The 15,951-nt window shown below is 46.6% G+C and overlaps 1 protein-coding gene and 1 long non-coding RNA gene across 4 annotated transcripts in view; one reads left to right on the forward strand and one right to left on the reverse strand.

Moving 5' to 3' along the window:
* LOC132384738 (nck-associated protein 1-like) overlaps positions 1-13,775 on the forward strand; it is a 103,652-nt gene extending 89,877 nt beyond the window's left edge. For all 3 annotated transcript variants that reach the window (XM_059956173.1, XM_059956174.1, XM_059956175.1), the window contains exons 27-31: positions 1,991-2,084; positions 9,861-9,974; positions 10,932-11,041; positions 11,652-11,741; positions 13,168-13,775. In XM_059956173.1, coding sequence (XP_059812156.1) covers positions 1,991-2,084; positions 9,861-9,974; positions 10,932-11,041; positions 11,652-11,741; positions 13,168-13,284 — 525 coding nt within the window. In that variant the 3' untranslated portion in view covers positions 13,285-13,775. The remainder of the gene's footprint in view (positions 1-1,990; positions 2,085-9,860; positions 9,975-10,931; positions 11,042-11,651; positions 11,742-13,167) is intronic.
* The window catches only part of LOC132384739 (uncharacterized), a 155,052-nt gene that overhangs the window by 89,746 nt on the left and 49,355 nt on the right, over positions 1-15,951 (reverse strand). The window lies entirely within an intron of this gene.

Raw genomic sequence — 15,951 nt, forward strand, 5'->3', positions numbered from 1 at the left:
TCGTACAATCACAACAATGTGATCATCCTCTTCTTCATTCTTAACTTCACACATGAAGCCTCGCTAGATAATCCTTCGGTAACGTCACCTTAAAGCAGTGCTGTAATGCTCCCCTTAATCAAAAGAAGTAACCCCCCCCTTTCTCTTTTCCCCCCACCTTTATCCTGCCTAAACTACCTGTACCCTGGAACATTAAGCTGCCAGTCCTGTCCCTCTCTCAGCCACGTTTCTGTAATGGATATCTTAGTCCACATAGCTATCCAAGGCCTGAGTTTATCCAAATTACATGTCAGACCTCTTGCATTGAAATTAATGCAGTTTAATCCTACAGACTTTCTTCACTCTTTGCCATACTCCTACTCATCCTGCTTGTTCAACTTATTTTGTTGTTTCCTCAATCACTATTCCGCCTTTCCATTGACTCAGGATCCCACCGCCTGTCAATAGAGTTTAAACCCATCTTACGTAGTACCACTGGCAAATCTGCCTGCAAGGAGATTGGTCCACCTCCAGTTCAGGTGTACCTGTCCCTCTTGTACAGGTCACCCTTGCCCCAGAAGAGATCTCAATATTTAAGTCCCTGCCCCCCCCCCAACAACTCTTCAGCCACACATTTATCTGCCATATCTTCCCGTTCTTCCTCTCACTAGCACATGACATAGGTAGCAATGCCCTGTAAGTCCTACTTCTTAACCTCTTCCCTCAATCCCTGTATTCACTGCAGGACCTCACCCATTTTTCTACCTGTGACATTTGTGTCACTTTTGAGGATGTTCTGCAGCCGCTCAGATACGTCCTTAACCTCCACTTGAAGGAGACAACATGCCATTCTGGGTCCTTGGTTTGTGACCACAGAACATCTGGTCCATTCCCCCCACCCCCAACTATCATGATCATCCTGATTGCATCCATCCTTCCCCGCTAAACCTCAGAGCCATTCACAGTGCCATGGTCTTGGGTACTGCTGCTTTCTCCTGAAAGTACATCCCCCAACAGGAGAACCCTGCGCCCTCTGCCTATTCCTCTTGCTCATCCAGATGGTCACCCAACTATCTGCAGCCTGAATGTTAGGAGTGACCTCCTCACTAAAGCTCTCAGAACACGGTGGGCCAAATGGCCTATATCTTTACTGTATGATTCTCTGTAACTCTATGCAAGTTAATTGATCTCACCTAAGATGTTTTATGACTTTTGAAGAGCAGGAGGATAACCAAGGAAAGATAAGTGTCTCTGTGGGAGGTGTGTGTGTGTTGGAGTGCAGGATGTGGGGAAGGTTGTTGATAAACCCTCTGCACTGACATGAGGGGGAAGTCAAGGAGACACTGTACTTAATGTGAATGAGTGTGAAATACCGGATGGGGTAAACATAGGAGAAGATAGAAGGAGGAGATGTAGTGAGGCTTTCAACATCAGTGAAAGAGAATAAAGTACATCTCAAGATATAAACGGCAGGAAATTTCAGATATTCTGAGCACAACACTTCAGGAGTCAACGACTGGAATACTGCAGCTGTTGTTATAAAGAGAGGAGGGGATAAACCAGGCCAGCTACACGCCAGTTAGTTTAACTAGCCGTGAGCAGATTATTGGATCCATTCTTGGAGACAGAATAAACCTTCATGAATCAAGACAAGTCAGAACGGAGACTCTGATGAATTGATTTCTTTAAGGAGGTAACAAGGTTTTGCAATGGAAACTTAAACATCCATCACTCTCTGTTTCCTGTCACAGAGCCATATGGCATGCTGGTGTCTGAGGGAGAGTAGCAAATTGGATTCAAGACAGGCTCTGGCCCTGTGATAGGAAACAGAGGCTGATGGATGTTTAAGTTTCCATTGAAAACCTTCCACGGTGAGCTTTGAACTCTTGGCCTTTGGGCTTCATGTCAAATGCTCACATACCTTTATCTCTGCAACCCCATATCTGTTAAAAGTAGAAGCCTATGTCTTAAGTGCATAGTGACAGATAAATCTTGCTTTCATCCTCTGCAGGATATGCTGGCCATCTATGAACTGACATCAGCATCCGGGACTCCATGTAACGTGGACCCTGCGCTTGTCACTGCACTGTCAAATCAGAAGAACGGTAAGTTTTCTGGGGCATAGGGGAAAGGCCAGTTTAATGGCAATGGTGGTGGTATTACAAAGATGGAGAGCCTTTGACAAATCTCCATAGATGCCCACTGGCGAGTATCCTGACTAGTTGTGTTGCCCAGGAACAGAAAAGTCTACAAAAAGTGGTCGATACACCCCTGTCCATCTCAGACAAAGCCCTCCCCACCATTGAGCACATCTACATGAAACACTGTCGCAGGAAAGCAGTATCCATCATCAAAGACAACCACCATCCAGGCCATGCTCTCTTCTCACTGCTGCCATCGGGAAGTAGGTACAGGAGCCTCAGGACTCACACCACCAGGTTCAGGAACAGTTATTACCCTTCAACCATCAGGCTCCTGAACCAGGGTAGATAACTTCACTCACCTTAACACTGAACTGATTCCACAACCTATGGACTCATTTTCAAGGACTCTACAACTTATGTTCTCAGTATCATTATTTACTTTAAAAATTTATTATTTGCTTGATTTGTCTTCTTTTGCATATTGGATGTTTGTCAGTCTCTATGTACAGTTTTTCATAAATTCTATTGTATTTCTTTACTTTCCTGTAAATACCTGCAAGAAAATGAATCTGAAGGTAGTATATGGGACATATACAGTACGCACTTTGATGATAAACTTACTTTGAACTCTGAAAACTTTCTACATGAATTACCTCAGCTCACCAGTTCCACAGTGGAGGTGGACAAACTTTTGGACCAGGAGAACCTCAAAGGATTAACTTGGCCATGGGCTCCACTCACACTGTGAAGTCAGGTCTGAATCCTTAATTAAATGTGGATCAGATGTAGATATGGTGAGGATACATATAGGTCAAATCAAATGCTCTGAATCAAATGTCATGCTTCTTAATCCACCTTCTGCATCATCTAGAGCCAAAATATCCAAAGTCACTAGTGATTTATGGCTGAACAATACCTCTTCCCCTCGTTGATGCAGGATTGATCAAGGACAGGCATTTAGCAAGGTTGACTCATGTTAAGTGTACTTGCAAATGCATGTGGAGCCAGAGTCACAGGAACTGGTGGCCACAGTGACTCACAAAGGAATGTTCAGGTACCGAAGGCATCACCACGGCTCCTGCACTTTTTCAGCAAGCAATGGACCAGTTCCTGAGCAGGTTGACAGGGGTACAATGCTATTGACATGATTTACTCATTACTGGGAAAAATGAGCATGAGCACCTACAAAACCCGGATGCTACACTACAAAGACTTAAGGAATATGGGCTAACAAGTGTGGGTTCTTTCAACCTTTGATTGAATATTTGAGCCATGTGATCGACAACTCAGGGTTTGACAAGGCACCAAAGGTGAAGGCAGTTAAGATCTTTCTACTAACATACTGCGCAAAATTTATTCCTAACCTAGCTACCATGTTGGAACCACTTCATGAGCTTTTAAATAAATCAACACACTGGGAGTAGACAGATCGCTGTGAAGAGGCTTTTTAAAAGGCCAAGACAGCTTTGTCTCAATCTGAAGCACTCACACACTTCAACCTGTCATTGCCCTTAGAGTTCGCCTGCAATGCATCACCCTGTGGTGTGGGGGGCAGTTACCTCTCACATCATACCGTCGGCTGAACGATATTAAAGCAAGGTACTGTGCCCAAATTGAACAGGAAACATTCGGCATTGTCTTCGGGGATGAAGAGATTCCATCAATTTCTCTTTGGCCAATGATTTACACTACTGACAGATCATTGCCCCTTGGTGTCAATTTTTGGTCCACATCGAGGCATTCCTTCCCTGGCTGCTATTCGAATGCAATGTTGGGCTGTTTCTGTCTGTACAGGAGTTCAAAGGTGCTGATGGAATATCCAAACTTCTCTCAGTTATTACGGCTCCAGAGCCATCCCCGAAAGAGATCTTTTACTTCAACGAAAGTACCTACAACTCTGATAACAGCAGTGCAAGTCTGGAAGTACATGCATACTGACCTTGTTCTATCTAAAGTGATGGATATGGTAACTCATGAATGGAAAGAAGAGCCAACCATAGAATTGAAACCTTGCCAGGCTCAATGGAAGGAGGTCACAGTCCAAGCAGGATGTTTACTATGGGGCTACTGTGTTGTCATTCCTCCACCATTTAGAAAGCAAGTGCTTGACGAGCAGGACACTGTGGGTATCGCACGCAGCTACTTCTGGTGACCAGCACTGGATGTAACCATTGAAGGGAGGGCCAAAGCTTGCCCACATTGTCAGTGAGTGATAAATGTTCCTCAACTTGCTCCTTTGTATCGATGGGAATGGCCTGGGGATTCACTCAGATTTTGCAGGACCTGTAGAAGGCTACATATAGTGGACGCACACAGCAAATGGTCCAAAGGTTGCCATCATGAAGAGCACCAAGTCTGAAAAATGTATTGAGGAGTTATGTTCTCTCTTTAGCTACTTTGGGCTTCCTCAACAGCTTGTAAGTGATAATGGCCCACAACTTGTGTCTGAAGAGTTCAAGGCATTTATGGAAACAAACTGTATTCAGCACATCAAGTCAGTACCATATCATTCAGCCACTAATGGCCTTGCTGAACGATTCGTACAAACAATGAAACAAACCCTCAAGACTTTAGTGGAAAGTGGATCCCTCAACCAGTGCCTTAACACTTTCTTGCTGACGTACCAACACCACCAAATTTGGCTCCAGCCACTACACAGATGAAAAGACAGCATTGCACCTGGCTTGACCTGCTTTAACCCCCAAACACAAAACAGATTTTGCTAAATGAATAGAAAACCCAAACAGAGAGACGTGCCAAAGTATAGTACAGAAATTCCACAGCAGGAGAAAGAGTAGTTTTCTGGTAGCCCGATCAAGTTGGGTGTGAGAGGTGAGTGAAATTTTTAAAAGGGCATCCGTGGGCTTTCGGCATTTTCCAGCAGCTCAATCAAATCAGGAACAAGAGGAACATCAGGTTCGTGAGTGAGATTTAAAAAGGAGTTTTCCTGAGCCTTTAGGGCTTTCTGGCAGCCCAATTAAATCACAATTCATTAGCAAGGGCGAATAAGAATAAGGCAGGGACAAGCGGAGTGGCCGTTGTTGGAGTGGGCCAGTGTTAGAGTGGGGAGGCTTTGGCTCATTAGGCTTGGGTGAAGTATGTATCTGGTAAGTTTCTTCTTCATCTGTTAGTACATTGGTAGAGAATATTGAGGATGGTTCCAAGGGCCATGTTGTGTTCTTTATGTGAGATGTGGGAATTCTGGGAAACCTCCAGCCTCCCAGATAACCACATCTGCACTGAGCTGCAGCTCCTCAGAGAATGTGTTAAGGAACTTTGGCTCATATGGGAAACTGAGGTAATAGATAGGAACTATAAGGAGATAATCACCCCAGAGTTGCAGGAGGCAGGTACCTTGGTGCCTGAGAGGAGAGGGAAAGGAAATGGGCAGCCAGTGCAGTGCACCCCTGTGGCTGTTTCCCTTAGTAATAAGTATTCTGCTTTGGATACTGGTGGGGTGGGGGAGGGGGGTGAGACGCAGCAACTTGGTCTCTAGCACTGAGTCTAGTGCTGTGGCTCAGAAGGGAAGGAGGTAAAAGAGGTCTGCAGTAGTGATAGGGAATTCCATAGATAGAGGAGTAGACACGAGATTCTGGAGATCCTGTGGACAGAGACACCCTGATGAAATGTTGCCTCCCAGTGCCTGGGTCAGGGATGTCTCAGAGCAGGTCCACAGCATTCTGAAGGAGAAGGGTGACCAGTCAGAAGTCGTGGTACATATTGGTACCAGTGACATCAGTAGGAAAAGGAGGATGGTCCTGTAGACCGAACTTAGGGAGCTAGGTAAAATCTGAAAAGCAGGTCCTCCAGCAGAGTGATCTCCAGATTGCTGCCTGTCCCACACACCAGTGAGAGCAAGAATAGGGTGATTTGGGAGACGAATGCGTGGCTGAGGAACTGGTGCAGGGGACAGGGTTTCAGATTTCTGGATCACTGGGATCTCTTTTGGGGAAGGTTAGACCTGTACAGAGGGGACTAGTTACACCTAAACATGAGGGGGACCAATATCCTTGCTGGCAGGTTTGCTGGAGGTGTTGGGGTTGTTTTAAACTAGTTTGGCAGGGGGATGGGAACCAGAGTGATAGGGCTGAGGGTGGGGTAGTTGGTTTACAAGCAGAGGCAGTGTGCAGTGAGACTGTCAGGAAGGACAGGCAGATGATAGGGCAAAATTGTGGTCAGTGGCATTAGTTGCAGTGTAATAGGTTGACAAAATTGGAAAGGGTGATGAATACAGGACTGAAGATGTTATATTTCAATGCACGCAGTATACGAATAAGGGAGATGAACTTGTAGTGCAGTTAGAGATTGGCAGGTATGACATTGTGGGCATCACTGAGTCGTGGCTGAAAGAAGATCATAGCTGGGAGCTTAACATCAAAGAATGCACATTGTATTGAAAGGACTGGCAGGTAGGCAGAGGGGATGGGTGGCTCTGTTGGTAAAAAATTGAATCAAATCCTTAAAAACAGGTGACAAAGGGTTGGAAGATGTAGAAAGGCCAATTTTGATGCTATCAGAAATGATCTGGCAAGTGTGGATTGGGACAGGCAGTTTTCTGGTAAAGGTGTTTTTGGTGAGTGGGAGGCCTTCAAAAGTGAAATTTTGAGAGTACAAAGCTTTTATATGCCTGTGAGAATACAAGGTAAAGATAAAAGATTTAGAGAACCTTGGTTTTCAAGAGATATTGAGGCCCGGGTTAAGAGAAAAAAGGCGCATAGGAGGTGTCGGCAGCTAGGAACAAATGATGTGCTTGTGGAGTACAAGAAATACAAGAGAACACTTAAGAAAGAAATCAGGAGGACTAAAAGAGGGCATGAATTTGCTCCAGCAGACAAGGTGAAGGAGAATCCTAAGGGATTCTACAGATAGGTTAAGAGCAAAAGGATTGCAAGGGTCAAAATTGGCCCTCTAGAAGATCATAATGGTAATCCATGTGTGCAGTCAAAACGGATGGGGCAGATCTTAAATACATTCTTTGCATCTATATTTACTCAGAAGACAGATTCAGAGTCCATAGAAGTGAGGCATCAACTTCATGGACCCTGTACAGATTGCAGAGAAGGAAGTGTTTGCTATCTTGAGGCAAATCAGGGTGGATAAATCCCCAGGGCTGACAAGGTGTTCCCTCAGTCCCTACAGGAGGCAAGTGCAGAAATTGTCAGGGCCCTAGCAGAAGTATTTAAATCATCCTTAGCGACAGGAGAGATACCACAGGACTGGAGAACAGCCAATGTTCTTTTGCTGTTTAAAAAGCTTCTAAACAGATACCAGGAAATTATGTCAGTAGGGTGAAAGTTATTGGAAGATATTCTCAGGGACTGGATATATACATATTTGGATAGACATGGACTGATTAAGGATAGTCAACATGACTTCATGCATGATAGGACATGTCTAACCAATCTTATAGAGTTTTTCAAGGAGGTTACCAGGAAAGTGGATGAAGGCAAGGCAGTGGATGTTGTCTACATGGACTTTAGTAAGGCATTTGACAAGGTCCTGCATGGGAGGTTGGTCAAGAAGTTTCAGTCGCTAGGAATTCAGTGTGAGATAGTAAACTGGATTAGACATTGGCTTTGTGGGAGAAGCCAGAGAGCAGTAGGAGATGGTTGTCTCTCTGACTAGATGCCCGTGACTACTGGAGTGACACAGGGATCAGTGTGGGTCTGTTGTTGTTTGTCATCTAACTCAACGATCTGGATGATAATGTGGTTAACTGGATCAGCAAATTTGTGGAGGACACCAAGATTGGTGGTGTAGTGGACAGCGAGAAAAACTATCAAATCTTTCAGCACGAACTGGACCAGCTGGAAAAATGGACTTAAAAATGGCAGATGGAATTTAATGTAGACAAATGCGAGGTCTTTCCAATTCAGTAGGACCAACCAGGGTAGGTTTTACACAGTGAACGGTAGGGCACTGAGGAGTGTGGTAGAACAAAGGGATCTGAGAGTACAGGTACATAATTTGTTGAAAGTGGGATCACAGGTAGGTAGGGTCGTAAAGAAAGCTTTTGGCACATTGGCCTTCAGATATCAAAGTACTGAGTACAGGAGTTGGGATGTTATGTTGAAGTTGTACAAAGTATAAGACATTGGTGAGGCCTAATTTGGAGTGTTGTATGCAGTTTTGGTCACCTACCTACAGGAAAGATGTCAACAAAGTTGAAAAAGTGTAGAGAAAATTTACAAGGACGTTGCCAGGTTTGGAGGACCTGAGTTATAGGCAAAGGTTGAATAGGTTAGGACTTTATTCCTTTGAATGTGGAAGATTGAAAGGAGATTTGATTGAGATATACAAAATTATGAGGGGTATTGATAGGGTAAATGCAAGCAGGCTTTCCCACTGAGGTAGGGTGGGAGTACAAACAGAGGTCATAGGTTAAGGGTGAAAGGAGAGAAGTTTAGGGAAACTTCTTCACTCAGGGGGTCGTGAGAGTATGGAATGAGCCGCCAGTACAAGTGGCGCATGCGTGCTTGATTCAATGTTCAAGGGAAGTTTGGATAGGTATCTGTGTGGTAGGAATATGGATGGCTATGGTCCTGGTGCAGGTCGATGGGAGTAGGCAGTTTAAATGATTTTGGTTTGACTAGGTGGGCCAAAGGGCCTTTTTCTGTGCTGTACTTCTCTATGACTCTATAACTACCTCTCTGGAACAAAGTGGATATCTGCGATAGTGGTGGCACAAACAGATCCTGTGTCGTACACAGTGGAAACCAGTAACCATAATATCTGGAGAAGGCGTGTTGATCAGCTGAGGCAACTGAAAACCAACGGAAACTGACCAATCCCAATCCAGTAGAAATGGGACAGGACTCTGAGACAACGACTGCAGAACCTCCATTAAGATCACAGCCAGAGCTCCCCCATCACCTGTGCTTCCTGAGGTGGCCCCTGTTGACAATGCAGTACCCAAGCCAAGATCACCAAGAGATAAAATGACTTTGGCACCAACCCCAGGTCATTGGTACCCTTACAGAAACAGGCGGCCTCCAGAAAGATCAAATCTCTAATTTGGTGACAAAGACTCAGCACTTGGGATAGAATAATCTCCAGGGTTATGTCTGGGAATAGAGACAGTCTACCCTTTTCCCCTAGATTAGAAAAAAATGTTTTTTTTTGTTGTTTGAATTTGATTATTACTCCATTGAGTAATTCAACAGTATGGGAAAGATGAGCAACCTTTAAAATAAGGGGGGGGGGGGTGAATATTTTATGTATTCATGTATATTTTGACCCTTACGGGTTTCCATCGAGCTTTACTGTGTGTTACATACTGAACGTAATCTGAAAGGGAATTCGGGATAGATGACTTCCAAGTAAAATAAACAGCAACACATTTGTTTCTGACCTCTCCAATTCTCTTGTTTTATTATTCACGACCACCCGGCTTCCCAGTGCCGCAAACGTAGCAGCATCCATGGAGAGGAGGGCACCAAGGTCCGCCTGGGGCACTGGAGTTCGGAATTCAATTCCGATGTCATCTGTAGGGAAGCGGCTGGGTGGCATGGCTTGAAGGGCCGGGGGGGGGGGGGGGACTCTGTATCTCATTAAATACATAAACAGTCATTGTTTCGGGCCTGATGAAAGAACTCAGCCAGAAACATCAACTGCTTATTCCTCTCCCTAGATGCTGCCTGGCCTGCTGAGTTCCTCCAGCATTTTGTGTGTGTGTTACTCCAAGTTTCCAGCATCTGCAGAGTTTCTTGTGTTTATGATTATCTGCTTTGTTTGCAGAGGCCCTGTCTGAAGAAGAATACAAACTGACTTGTCTCCTCATGGTTTATGTGGCTGTCTCCCTCCCATCTCTCGCCATTGACCCTTTGTCTGTTTATAATCAGGAGCACCAGGGTAAGTGCTGGCAGGGATCGGGTGCCTTATTATGAAACTAATGGACAGGAATACATTGTACGTATGTGTACAACATAATCCAGGCGCTCATTAGCATGAATGCCTTTTCATATGGCGAGTGGGAGACAGCAGAACAGGAAAGGGGAGAAGACAGCCAGGGAGAAGTGGAGAAGACTGAGAGAAGGAATGAGAAAGACAGGGAAGAGAGAGAGAGAGGGGGGGGAGAGAGAGAGGGGGGGAGAGAGAGAGTGTGTGTGTGTGTGTGTGTGAGAGAGAGAGAGAGAAAAGGGGGAAGACAGAGAGAGAAGGAGGAAGATAGTGAGAGAGAGAGAAGGGGAGACAGTGAGAGAGAAAGAAAAGGGGAAGACAGAGAGAGAGAGAGAAGGGGGAAGACAGTGAGAAAGAGAAATAAGGAAGAGAGAGAGAATCAGGGAGAGAAATAGCAGGGGAGGATTGAGGGAAAAATACCTGACGGAGAGTGAAAGAACACAAAATTGTAGGAAAGGGAGCAAGAAATTGCAGTGGGAGAGAGGGTGGAGGAATGGGAGATTGATTGAAAGACGAGCGGTGATTGAAGGAGGGGAGAAGGGGATTGTAGGAGCAGAAAGGGAAACTTATTGAAGGAGGAGAGGTGTTTAGATGTGGGGAGGAGAAAGGGAGCAGAAGTGCAGCATATAGGCAGGGAGAGAGTGTGCAGTATTACTGGGATGAGAAAGGTCACAGAGAGGTCTGAAATTGGGACTAGTGAGAGCTGAATTGTCTCCCAGCAGGGCGGCACTCCCAAGTGCTCCCCTGCCAAGTGTGAGGTGTTCCTTCTGCACCACCTTCCCCACACTTGTGTGCCCCTGCAATCCTGCTGCTCTGGCAAGCGGGCACCTGCCACAGCGGTTATCTCTGATAAATTGCACGCCGCTCCTGTCGTCCCTGAGTATTCACACCAGCCACCTTTACCATCAGGTCACCGTAACAATATGCACTGCTTGGCCAGGGCGATCAATGAGATTGCAGCTGCACTCTACACCATTCACCAGCAAGATATTCAGGTTCATCTGAAGGAGTTCCTGTTGGTAAGTAGAGATTAGTCAAGTCGGGGTAGGGTTGCATTGGGTGAACATGTCACTTCCTAAGGAATGGTGGGAAGAGTGAGGTGGGTCGGGGAGGAACAGTGAGAGGGGAATGGGAATGGTAAAGGAGGGACAAGGGTAAGATGAGGGGAATGGGAGAACAGTGGGAAGTGTGAGGGGGTGATGGGGGTCAGAGATGGGGAGATGGGGCAACAGTGAGGGATGGACAGTGGACCATGTGAGGGGTGACAGGTGATGGTGAGTTGGAGGGGGGGGGTTAGTGGTCACAGAGAGGTTATTTTGTGGAACGTTTGACAGGCTAGTCTGTAAGAGTTCAGAAGAGAGAGTGAGGATGGGACTGCAGTGTTTAAGATCCTGTAGGCTCATGACAGACCCTGAAGCTGGGCATCAGTATGGAACAGTGTGAGTTCTAACATTTAAGATGGAAGGAGGTGAATTTTGTTTCCCTCTTGCCGTTTGGAATGGTGCGAGCAGAGCCATTGAATACTTTGCCGAGAGGTTGAGGTGAGGTGGCAGCAGCTGGCCCCATGTGAACTGTGCGTGGAATGAGTTCTCGCTGTGCTGCCCTTTATGTTGTTTGTCCTTTCCCTAGTGTGCTTCAATGAGCCTGCTGCAGACTGGTCAAGAAATAGATAAAAACCTTGTGAAAAACAGGGAATCAGTTTACCTCATTCTGCATATGGTAAGAAAACACGACTTTTTGGAACTTTTGCCCAGTCCCTTGCAGGACTCTCATTCCTCTCCAGCCTCTGTTATCCTTCCTGTCCACCCATCCTGTTCTTGCACAGATATTGTTCTCCTGGTAGAGCGGTCCGGTCACATCCTCTCATCCTGTTATCCTGATACACTCTTGTTTCTGGTTACATGGAACCCCAATTTTAAAATTTGCATCCCCATATTCCAATACATGCACTGGTTTAGCTTCTCCTTAGAATCCAACATTTGCAAAAGTCAATGCTAATCCAAACTGCAGAAGAAACTGCAGTTCATGCACCCATTGCAACGTCTCAGTCACCTGCACCACGCTTCACATCACATCGCTCTTGCTATGATGACATCTTAGCTTTAGCAACACGTGGGGGTCAGGGGAAGAGTTATTTTCCCCTGAGAAGGTGTTTGAAATGTGGGACACACTGCCTGAGGGGGTGGTGGAGGCACTTGTGTCACTCAGAGAAGGGTGCAGACCGAGATTGGTAAAGTAAGGTGGCTGATGGTCTACATGGAGATGATGGGCTGAAGGGCCTGTTTCTGTACTGTATGCCTCTGTGTTGGAGAGCACAGTAGCGCAGTGGTTAACAGAACGCTATTACAGTGCCAGCGAACCGGGTTCAGTTCCCAACGCAGTTCGTAAGGAGTTCGTACGGTCTCCCCATGACCAATTGGTTTTCCTCCAGGTGCTCTGGTTTCCTCCCACAGTCCAGAAGTGCACCGTTTAGATTATTTGGTCACATGGCGTAATTGGGTGGCATAGGCTCGGGCTGTTACCTCATCGTATCTTTAAATAAAAATAGAAAATGAATATAGAAACATAGAAAACCTACAGCCCAATACAGGCCCTTCAGCCCACAAAATTGTGCCGAACATGTCCCTACCTTAGAAATTATTAGGCTTACCTATAGCCCTCTATTTTTCTAAGCTCCATGTACCCTAAAAGTCTCTTAAAAGACCCTATCGTATCTGCCTCCACCACCGTTGCCGGCAGCCCATTCCACGCACTCACCACTCTCTTAGTAAAAAAACTCGCCCCTGACATTTCCTCTGTACCTACTCCCCAGCACCATAAACCTGTGCCCTCTCATGCTAGCCATTTCAGCCCTGGGTAAAAGCCTCTGACTATCCACACGAACTATGCCTCTCATCATCTTGTGCACCTCTATCAGGTCACCTCTCATCCTCCGTCGCTCCAAGGAGAAAAGGCCGAGTTCACTTAAACTGTTTTCATAAGGCATGCTCCCCAATCCAGGCAACATCCTTATGTTAAATCAATGGTTTACTAATTCATTTACATCCTTTACCTTTTACACATGAGAGTTACCTTTCAATTTCAACAATTCAGTAAAATAGTTAAAGTTCCTTGTTCAACTAATTAGTGTTGATGTGTTTTGCAGTTAATCGAGGAGTCTCCTTTCCTGGAAATGGATATGCTGGAGGACTACTTTCCATATGTTCTGCTGAGGAATGCCTTTCGTGAAGTGTACAGACCTGTTGTCATGACCATAGTATAACTGCAGCATGTTTTCTTTTCAAATCCATCTGTTAAGCTAGACATAATAAGATGCATTGCAGATTCTAGGCACAGGGAGTAGGTGGGGTCAGGTGGAAGGGCCGGGTGAATTGGGAATGAAAACAAGGACGTGATTTGGATACCACAGAGGACCAGTGGAGGAGCAGAAGAAAATGTTCAGGAATCTGGGCCTTGGGAGATGGAGGAAGGTGGGAGGAACAGGGGTTGATTTAGGTGATACAGGTGAGGTGCACAGAGGAAAGGGATCAGGTGTGTTTTTGGAGAAGAGGTACAGAGGTGGTGTGGGACAATCGGGACGTAGACACCATGGAGGGCATTAGGTCAGCAATGATATGAAGCTGAATTTGACCTTGAGGACAGCAATGGGGGGGGAGAGGAGAGAGAGAAAAGAGAGAGAGAGAGAGAGAGAGAGAGAGAGAGACAGAGAGACAGAGAGACAGAGACACACACACAGACAGACAGAGACACCCATCATTCATGGGACTCAGGTGGAAGGAGATGGGGCTACTGTAGTTTAGTCTGTCCTGACTCTGCCTACTCCACTGCCGGATACAGACGTAATTACCCAAGAAGATCTGCTCTTTGCTGAAACCAAATAACGCTTTCCACTCAGAACACTGTTTAACTCTGCCGCAAAATCAAATAAACAGCAACGCTTGCATTTTAGTTTGAAATATTTTGCTTTCCTTGCTTTATGACTGCCTGTAAGCAAACAAATCTCAAGGTTGTATAGTGTATACATTCTTTGATAATAAATGCACTGAGAAACTTTGAAAAGAATCATTTAACTGCTGGATAGTAGTTGGATGCAAAGGGATGGACAGAAGTTCTGAAGCTGTGAGGAGGAGAGGGCAGTGTGGTGAACTACATATACCTGTCTGGACACACCCCCTGCTGACTGCTCCTGTGGCTCCTCCCACAGACCCCTGTATAAAGGTGATTGAGGTCTGATCCTCTGCCTCTCGGTCTCCAGGATGTACTATGGTGGTCAACCACTGTTGTTCCTTCTTCCAGTCAATAAAAGCCGATATCTCGCCTTTACGTCTCAGAGAGAGTTATTGAAGGTGAATCAATTTTATTGACTGGAAGCACAACAACATGGCTGCCCATATCCCGTGTGAGACATGGGGGCCACCATTTTGCATGCACGGATGTGGGTGGCCATCTTTGTTGGCATCAACATGCCCCGCCCCCGACCCACCAGTGTTTACCGAGCACCAAGACAGCAGTTCAACTCTGGCCACCATAACCCTCGACCAAAGCGCACCACACCAGCTTGCAAGGTCAATGATGGACATCCTGGTGGAGGGGCACAGGACTAGCTGCCTGTTTGACACGGGCAACACTGAGAGTTTTATTGACCCGGATACAGTGCAACGCTGTGGACTCGTGACACGGCCGGTAAGTCAGAGGGTCACCTTGGCTTCTGGGTCGCATTCCACAGACATCCAGGTGGGTTGTGTAGCGACATTGGTGGTGCAGGGCACAGAATATCGGAACTTTGCGCTACTGGTCATGCCTCAACTGTGCGCACCTGTGCTATTGGGGCTGGACTTCCAGAGCCATCTCAAAAGTGTGACTATGGCATATGACGGGCCCCTCCCACCAATCACTGTCAGGGATCCTCAGTTTTATGGGACTTCGTCATATACCCCGCTACTGACCACACACACACACCGACCCACACGTCCCGCCCAGCACCATGCCGACAGCTGCACTACCGACACCACTTGCAGCCTCTCCACCCGATCCTCCCCCATCGCTGTTCGCCAACCTGACCCCCGACTGTAAAACTGTGGCAACTAAAAGCAGGAGGTACAGCGCGGGGGACAGGGCCTTCATTCAGTCAGAGGTGCAGCAGCTGCTCGGGGAAGGGATAATTGAGCCAAGCACAAGCCCTTGGCGGTCCCAAGTGGCTGTTGTTCGGACTGGGCAGAAAAATAGGATGGTCGTGAACTATAGTCAAACCATCAATAGGTTCACGCAGCTTGACGCGTATCCCCTACCCCGCATCGCGGATATGGTCAACCAAATTGCTCAGTACAAGGTGTACTCGACAATAAATCTGAAATCCGCTTATCACCAGCTCCCCATCCGCCCAGAGGACCGCCCCTACACCGCCTTCGAGACGGGCGGCAGGCTCTTTCACTTCCTGCGCTTCCCATTTGGTGTCACAAATGGTGTCTCGGTCTTCCAGAGGGAAATGGACTGGATGGTGGACCAGTACCAACTGAAGGCCACATTTCCCTATCTGGATAACATCACCATCTGTGGTCGCGACTGGCCAGATCAAAACGCCAACCTCCAACGATTTTTCCAAGTGGCTGAAGCCCTGAACCTTACTTATAACAGGGACAAGTGTGTGTTCGGAACCACCCGACTCGCTATCCTTGGGTATGTCGTGGAAAACGGGGTCATTGGCCCTGATCCCGACCATATGTGCCCACTGTTAGAACTCCCTCTTCCCACCACTCTCAAAGCCCTCAGACGGTGCCTGGGTTTTTTTTCCTATTACGCCCAATGGGTCCCCCATTACACAGACAAGGCCCGCCCCCCGGTCAAGTCTACCACTTTTCCCCTCTCTGCTGAGGCCTGCGCGGCCTTCAGCTGCATTAAAGGGGACATTGCCAAAGCAACGATGCATGCG

This window comes from Hypanus sabinus, chromosome X1, assembly GCF_030144855.1.
Source record: "Hypanus sabinus isolate sHypSab1 chromosome X1, sHypSab1.hap1, whole genome shotgun sequence".
Lineage (NCBI taxonomy): Eukaryota > Metazoa > Chordata > Chondrichthyes > Myliobatiformes > Dasyatidae > Hypanus > Hypanus sabinus.